The sequence below is a fragment of the Dermacentor variabilis genome, chromosome 1 (assembly GCF_050947875.1).
Source record: "Dermacentor variabilis isolate Ectoservices chromosome 1, ASM5094787v1, whole genome shotgun sequence".
In the NCBI taxonomy this organism is placed as follows: Eukaryota; Metazoa; Arthropoda; class Arachnida; order Ixodida; family Ixodidae; genus Dermacentor; species Dermacentor variabilis.
The window spans coordinates 181,352,509-181,361,414 of NC_134568.1; the positions used below are offsets into that span (position 1 = coordinate 181,352,509).

The 8,906-nt window shown below is 44.6% G+C and overlaps 1 protein-coding gene across 1 annotated transcript in view; it reads left to right on the top strand.

The window, feature by feature from the left end:
• The window catches only part of LOC142588601 (thyrotropin-releasing hormone receptor-like), a 498,412-nt gene extending 489,870 nt beyond the window's left edge, over nt 1–8,542 (top strand). Inside the window, exon 2 of the mRNA XM_075700438.1 lies at nt 5,915–8,542. Coding sequence (XP_075556553.1) covers nt 5,915–6,316 — 402 coding nt within the window. The 3' untranslated portion in view covers nt 6,317–8,542. The remainder of the gene's footprint in view (nt 1–5,914) is intronic.
• Nucleotides 8,543–8,906: the final 364 nt, after the last annotated feature.

The window sequence follows — 8,906 nt, forward strand, 5'->3', positions numbered from 1 at the left end:
ATTTGCGGAGTCCTCCACTACGGCGTGCCTCATAATCAGAAAGCGGTTTTGGCACGTAAAACCCCAAATATTATTATTATTACATACATACATACATACATACGTAAACCTAATCAACATTGTGGCGCTTACGTCGTGTCGATGCACGGAAGAAGGGCGGGAGGAAATGATGTGGACAGAACAGACGCTCTATAGAGTTGAGCTTAAGACGTTTAGTTTTCTTGACAGATTACAAGATTAGGGTGTCACGTATAACTTACGCGAGCTGAGTAGCGTTAACAACTTCAGTATACAGTTGCAATTCATTCTTTGACCCAACTTTTGCTCTTTCGTCACAACAACAGGGAATGAAGGCTATTAAAGCTGCGTTTCTGGTGTGTCTCGCACTCAAACTAACCAAACTCTCCCTCGCACTCGCTAAAAAACAACAAAAACATGTTCTATTGAATTCTTATTTTCCAATATTTGGAGGAACAGTTCAATTCTATTTTCATGTGGCACCTTTTTACTTTCTTCAATGTTACTGCTTGCAAAAGACTTACGATGCTTTAGTGGCACTATTCTCGCATTTCTCTACTTCATTTGGGGTAGCATTTGCAAAGGTTTTGGTTCTTAAATGGTTCATTCCACGCCATGTGTAGCAGCCGTGTGACTCGACCATCTCAGATTTTCTTTTAAAGCAATCATGGCAATTCACTGCCTTGCTCACAGTCATTTCGCAGTATATTTTTTCTGGGCACCTGAAGTGTCTTTAACGTTTGGTCAATTACGGGAAACAGTTCTGCAAGAAAATTATTAAAATTTGGTTTGGTGTGTAACGCTGCACAAGTTAACCTGTTGCAGCTACAAAGGTTTGTTATTAATATATACTGCTGTTTAATGGTAACTTCAGTGGCATAAGGTCTTTTAAGACCCTCAAAAATTTTCACAAACATTTGGCAAAGCGACCAACAATTATTTAAAAAATTACTAAGATTTGTTCATTATAATTTGATGTGAATGCCCAAGAGCAATACTTTACAGCAAACTTTTCTTACCCCAATACATAGTGTCGATTTTCTGTAAGAAGGTGACAAAGAAAGAAACAACCGAGGACACGTAAGCACTTCTTATGAGTTGCGAATGCAAAAGTATTAATATCTATTTGAACGTCGCTGAGTGGGCCTTCGAGTTATGAACTCCTAGAGGGCAAGCGAGTGCGTTGAGACACTTGGCCAACGCTGACTAGATATCACAAGGCCGGTGCGCTTCGATCCGTGGCGTCATGCTAACTTGCCCGGCTGCCACAGCTTCTCTGACAGTCGGGCAAGGTAGAATGACAGTGTTTTTGTGACGCCGGGCTTGGCAATAGAAACCTTGGTCCAAGTAGCGCGAGGTCATAAAGTAGCGTGCACAGGCCCGCTATCTGGGAGGCGCTTGTTTAGCCCAGTGGGTAAGACACACGGCCTCTGAGCGTAGGGTCGTAGGTTCAAAACTCACTACCGCCAACGTTTCGGTGCGAAAGCATCAAATGTCCCGTTGAGCGAAAAAGCCGGCGTCTGTAGCTGCGGAACGGCACCTAAACTCCCGTTTGGTGCAACGCCACGTCACGTGCTCGCCTCGACGAAGCAGAGCGGACCTGGTGCCGGGCTGGCGCGCCAGAGTGAGGGGAGCGGGCATCGCCGCGAAGCCACGTCACCGTCGCTCTCTGAAGCCTCCTGTTCGCGCGTTCCTTGACCGCGCGAGCTCTCGCCTATGTTCCAACTTCACCTCGGCAATCGCTATCAAGAAATTAATGTATTAAAAAACAGAATAAATGCGAAAGGAAAAAACATTTGGCGGTAGGAAGTTACGAAGCTACGATCCCGCGCTCAGAAGCCGAGTGTCTCACCCAGTGTGCTAAACCAGCGTCTCCCAGCTAGTAGAGCTGTGCACTCTGTGTTATGACCATCATGCTATCTGCACCGAAATTTCCAGCTTTGCCCTGGGGCACGCCTGAGACAGCCGGTGTACGAGATGCATGGTTATTAGCCCCGACAAACTGTTGACGAATATTCAGGAAGTTACGCACCCAATTTAGTGCAAGGGGGTTAAGGTTTACATGTGAGAGCTTCAGTAGAAAGTGTTGGTAAGCAACTTTGTCCAAAACTTTTTCAAAATCTAAGAAGAGTGCGTCGACAGGTACATTAACGGCTAAGCTCGTGTTGATATCGTGAATGAATAGGACTAGTTGGGTAGAGCACGAACGATCTTTTGGGAGCCCTAGTGGCAGGGGTGAAAAAAATTTACAGATAATAGAAATTTCATAATTTGTGATTAAATTATGTGGCCCATTTTTTTTTAAAAGGACATTTGTAATGAATATAGCACGGTAGCCTTTTCGCGATAATTTGGGGCCGTTCTTGTGAGTTTTAATGCTTTCGCATTCACACCTCATAGGAAGTGCTTAAGTGTCCTGGGACCTTCTTTTACATTCTGTAATATTGTGTTTTCAATATACGACACAGAATGTCTTCAGAGACTGTGCTTTCGGCGCAATATGATGCGACTCTAGGGACCTCAAATATATGAAATAGGTCGTCGATAAATTTATTTTCTTTCCTCCTTTTTTCTTTCTTTGCGGCTTGTGAATAGATGATGCTCTATTTGAGATTATTATCGATACCACATGGTTTCCCTCTGCTTGACGCGGTTAAATCTGTGGAAAGTGCGTAAATCACTTCTGTTCTGAGTGGTTCACAAACCGATGACCTAATGTGATACGTTTTACTGAATAATTAGCTTAAAATTGAAAAAATGATTTTTTTTATTTAGAACAGATGTCTGATCTTGTTCTTGTTCAACCAGTCACAGTTTTACGTACACAAATGCTTAAAGGCTAAAATAAAGGCATATAAAACCTTGCATTCGGCGTACAAAATATACTGGAGTACTTGTGGCACCCTGTAACACAGCTCAGAAATAATGTAAGATACCCTGCTTTTATCATTTAGGACAATGTGTTGCTTCTGCGCATTATCGTGTTATGCATTTCTCTCTTCCGTCACTGGAGACAACTGTGATTAAACGCCAATGGTCGGCTGATCGCTGCACTTTCTTGCCGGGCTACAATTGGTGTACTATGAACACTGTATCAGTTCCGCATTCGTTGGAACACACTCAAGCCGCGCTATTCAAGAATACAAACACGGAGCAAATTCAGATGTATCAAACTGTATTTCTGTTTTTCTGAAGTACTAAGCCTGTGTCAGCCGTACGCGAGCTCTTCCTCGAACATCTAATCACTAGCTACACAATGCGGCCGCACCTTCCCCGCAGCGGAAAACATGAAACAACTGGGAAGCACGTTTGGCTCAAGTTACAGCGTTTAATTGTACGTCTTGGGTGAGGTTCTGGATTGAAACTTGTGACTTTGATTCAATCCAAACACTAATATTAATAAAAGAGTTGTTTCCTGCTCTTGCAAGTCTTCTCTCGAAGCGAAGCGGGCGCATCATAACGAAGGCGCTTTGAGAAAGCGGAGACAAACTAGGTCAACTTGGCAATTATGGGACGAATTCACAATGCTTTATGTTCATAAGCCATGGTGGTCGCATTCGCTAATGATATGTCCGACGTGACAATTGGTCAAAATATGCTCTTACGAACAGTTTAAGCATAAGACGGTTTTTTGTGAATACGGGTCCATGATCGTGACCCATCATTCGCAAATATCAATAAAAAAAAACAGTGGAGGCGATTACAAGGGGAAGGAAGCGTCCCACTTAATGAAGCTGCCAACCTGCAAGTATTCCTTGAAAAGTGCTTTAGGAGCTCTTTCTCCTTGAAAACCTTTAGTTACCCATTTTCAATGTTGACCAAGAAATACAAGGAAGGAAGGAAGGAAAAAGTGGAGTAGGAAAGACAGGGAGGTTAACCAGTTTAGCTTAACCGGTTTGCTACCCTACACATGGGGAGTGGGATGGGGGCGATGAAAGATGGGAAACGAGAGAGAGAGAGAGAGAGAGAGCACATAGCACAGCACACACACACCGTCCGTTAGAGTCCATCAATCTGGCATGGTACGTGACATCACTGACACAGCCGCTTGTCCAATCCCGTCTCTTTCAAAAACCGAAGTAGTCCCTTCGTCGCCTTCACCTGCGATGTCTTCTGTCGGCGGCATGTGAAAATCGTATCGAGGGACAATGGTCGAGTGTCAAAGTGCGCTAGAACGGATGCCAGGGACTGTCGCTGAACATTATATTCAGGACAGTCGCACAGAATGTGTTCCAGCGTCTCCTCGCAGACAGGCATTGCAGAGAGCGTTGTCGGCCATTCCAATGCGAAATGAGTACGATTTCGTGAAAGCCACCCCTAGCCATAAGCGATAAAGCAGAGTCGACTCTCTTCGGCGGAGTCCAGTTGGCATATAGAGGTGCATGAAAGAGGGCAGGTAGTATTGACGGTTGCTCTGGTTGGTCTGACTGTTTGGTATGCACCATAGAGAGAGCGTGATCTCCTGTGTAAGCACTCGAAGTCTGCTAGCTGCGTCGGATCGTGAAAGCGGTATGGCCTCTTCTTGTGCGTCTTCAAGAGCTGCCCGAGCGGCATTATCGGCGTCTTCGTTTCCAGTGACGCCGCAGTGACTTGGCAGCCACTGAAACGTCACGTGGTGTCCTTTCTCCTGTGATGTATCGAGTATGCATCTAATATCGAATACGAGCTGTTCGAATGGCCCGCGAAGCAGAGCTGATAGTACAGATTGTAGGGCTGCCTTTGAGTCGCTGAAGATTGGCTATTGTCGAGGTGGCTCCCGATTGACGAAACAAAGTGCAGCGCGAAGAGCAGCTAGTTCAGCAGATGTCGATGTTGTAGGGTGGTCAGTCCTAAAGCTGATGGTAATAGCTTTTGCTGGGACAACCACAGCACCGCACGAACACTGGATGTTTGTGGAACCATCAGTATAAATGTGTTCACTGTCCGCGTACCTCTCGTGGAGAAGAAGAAGAAGTACATGGGTTAATACCTCATTCAGCTGGCTATAAGAAACACATATAACGTTGTCTGAGATTGTCCTACGTCAATCACAAACAATGCTAGACGTAGGTCATTAATTTTGTAAGCTTCTCAGCGAAATGACACTCCGGCAATGTAGGTAAGTGGGCTAGTGGATTCACATTCACCTTGACAATACCTGTCGTACCTCTGCCTTCCGTCTTTTTATTGAGCTTTGAAGAGTTTTCATAAATAAATAATACTTGCAGGTAGAAGGCCAATGTCGCAATGGGAGCATTTCCGTCCCCGTTGCGACACAAATGGTCTTACTGAAGGACTGGTGAAATTTTTTAAAGCCGCATTAGGGGTCTTTAGGGCGATAGTCTATGCTTCCTTCCGTTGGCGAGCACATGTCGTTTCTACGCAGCAGCAGTAGCATATCGCGCTAAACGCTGTTATGCCGGACCATAAACATTCCGCTTCATTGAGTACCGTTCAGTAGCACATGTGGGAGCATGTGACGTGGGCTCCCCTAAGTACATGTAGACAAGTTTATACAGTAAAGATCAAAGAGTATCAGACTTCATATACAATTCACTTATAGATAGCCAAAGCTACAACTTTTGCATTGACGCCGTTTCTTTGGGCTGTGAACACTGAATTTCTTACTGTGTTCCTTATCCTTATTTGATGGTGCAGGCGCAAGAAATTAGAGGTGTGAATATCATGGTATCAATGCATAATTGCAAGAAAATCATTGTAGCATCCCCGATTGTTATGAGATATTAAGCTTGAATTGGTGCAGGAAAGCAACTGAACTGACGATAACCTTAGTGAATAACCTTAGTCTGACACTGTGCTGTCTTGCCCCTTTTCTAAACCTGATGACATTCTTTCTTCTTTTTTTGTAGCGCCCGGATGACGTATTTGCGTGTGTTTTCTTTCCTCTACCGCGCAGGTGGTAAAGATGCTGTTCGTGGTGGTGGCCGTGTTTGCGACTCTCTGGCTGCCATACCGGGTGCTCTTGGTTTACAACTCGTTCGCCGAGAAACGCTACATGGAGCTGTGGTACCTCATGTTCTGCAAGACCATGATATTCATCAACAGCGCCATCAACCCAATCCTGTACAACGCCATGTCCATCAAGTTTCGGCGCGCCTTCAAGCGCATGCTCAGCTGTGGCGCCGCCCGCGGCTCTCGAGACAGCCGCGGCGGCACCGAACGCACCGTGGCAGGAACCTACTCGAGCGTCGTGGGAGGTGGCTCCGTGCGCCTCAACCGCAGCACTTTCGTCGCGCCAGCTGGCAAGGGCAGCACAAGCAAGAACGCGCTGGTCGACACCAGTCACCAGCTGGTGTAAAAGGCGTGGGCGTGGTCTGACAATAGCCGCTGCGCCAGCTTCTCAGAGACGCACAGCAGCGGCCGTTGGCCTGTGTTTCATTTTGAGCTCTTGCCCGATTGTGTTGGCTGCAGGTTAATTGCAGGCACCACAAAAGCCATTCCAGCATACACCACTGAATAGAGTCAGGACAGCGACCGAGAATGGATTAACTACTCAGTCATTTCCACACGAAATAGTTGGGGCGACGCAAGGAACCGGGAATCAAGGCTCCGTGTTTCTCCAACACAAGTGTAACGTGTGTTTGAGTGCGCGCGAGTGTCTGGCTACCGACCCAGCTCCAGAACCACAGGTAGTTTGAGCTTTAAGGACTGTGTTCACACAGGACCTAACATCCGTACGTTGCTCTTGTTAATGCGCAGGGATCAGGAAGGTCATTTACTTTGCTGCGCATTGTTTCTTGGAAACCGTATGGAGAGCATTCATGAAACAGGGAATGTGATTATAAGCTAAACGGTGCAAAGCGCACCTAACGAGAGCAGAATCATGTAAGTGAACTTTTAGCTATGTATTTATCTTCATTGTTTGCTTCTCCTGCGACATCAAACGCTTCGTGTACCCAACACCCACCGTGGGCGCCAAGTACGACCGACAAGCATTGTGTCGTGAGTGTCACCTGCTGCACCACGTCGCACTGATCCCCCACACCCTCATTCAAACCCCAATTTTAAAGAAAACGCTCAGGCACATGTACAGAAATGAAGTTACTGCGAAGAGGCAGACAGACAGAGAGAGAGAGAGGAATAAGGGGCATGTAGGCTGATAGAATATGGTACGCTTAGCCCCGTATATGTCATGCAGCTGGAGTCTGCAAAATTTTTTTTTATATACCATTCTATACAATCACCAGATAGTTGCACTGGCACATGATCGTAGATGGGCCAGCGACGTGATATCTGTAGCTGTCACCGGGTAGAATGGCCGACAGGCACAGCAATATCTGCTTGAGTTTCCGTGTCTTCGAAACACCCTTCCCAAGTCATCCTTCCGAGTTGCAGACCCCCAATGTGGACGCCACCAATGCTTCAGCTCTGCAAGCGATGACATTGCTCAGAAGTTGCCTCAAGAACTGTGTGTCGTCCACAGACTTGTCTGTCGGATGCGTCAAATTGTGGGTGCATATTTGTCACGAGTAGCCACTCCTGCTCATCCTCATTTTACTTTTGTGCGTTGAAGTATAACGCCGCTTGTGTGCAGTGTACGACAGCTACTTGTGCGCACGCTGCTCAAGATGCAGGAAATCACTAAGAGAACTGCTTGTTAATCGCTTCCCGTCATTTTATTCTCCCAGGTATCACGCACTGGATGTTTCTTAGATAGTTGTCTATTCACTGTAAGATGTGTGTGTATCATTAACCATATTAAAAACATGTTTAACGCAGTGATTTACGTGGATTTCCTAAAGCTTCACATTACTGTGGCTGTTACAATAACTTGTCATTTTGAAGCAAAAAAAAATGCAAGGTCCACTTGCGTTATAATTTCAGTCACATGCTTCTGTGTGACTATCTGTGTTTTACCAGGGACAGCAACCCGAATCCTGCTAAAGGATATGCCAAAAGGCAAAAAAAAATTGTGTCTGGTATTCACGCCATAAATGTTATGCGCGCTTTTGAATGCAGAATGCTCCTATGGCAACATAATAGTGGGCACCCCACATGACAAAGTGCTCATTAATCTTGAATGACAGGGTAAATTAGAATGTGCAATCTTGAGTTTAATTGCAGTGCTCCCAAATCTATTAATCTATTTCTTTTATTTTAAAAGTTTCTCTTTTCGTGTAGATAGGATGCTTCACATGAGTGCATGAAATAACTTGCTGGAGTGCGAAGATATTTTGTACATGTATCCCGTAGTGTTTGTGAACTGCTACGTGTTTCCAAAGGTCAGTGCTCTGTGAAAGATATCAGTGGCATTGTTGAACCACTCTGTCAACTTGTTATGTGCTTTTGAACATATTCTTGGTGTTGTGGCGACGATGAATTGATGATGTAGAGGATACCTTCACTGACACACTGACACTAACACACGTTTCTGAGACATATTCTTGCCATGAAGAAGAAGAAGAGCTCGTGACAGCGCTCACTAATAGTTTTTGCCATGTATTTGCGTATTGCATGTAGGTGCTTCGTAATCTCTTCCTGTGTGAGAGTTAAGTATATAGGTGTATACACAAACACACCACACATACACACATATATATATATATACATATATATATATATATATATATATATATATATATATATATATATATATATATATATATATATATATATACATAATATAACCTGCTGTTGTACCCCATGTATATATCGAACACTTACACATACGCACATTTTATGGTGCAAAAATAGAATACGCAAGCTTTAGACAGCCGTTCGATTTTCTCTCCGAGATAAATATAAAAAGAACATTCAACAACTCTGCAACTTTAGCAAAGACAATTATTCTATATAGCTACATAAGTACATGCGTTTGTTTTAGAAAGTGTTTAACGACACAAAGCAAAATTTGTGTGCAGGGTAACGTTCTGTCTCTAGATATAACC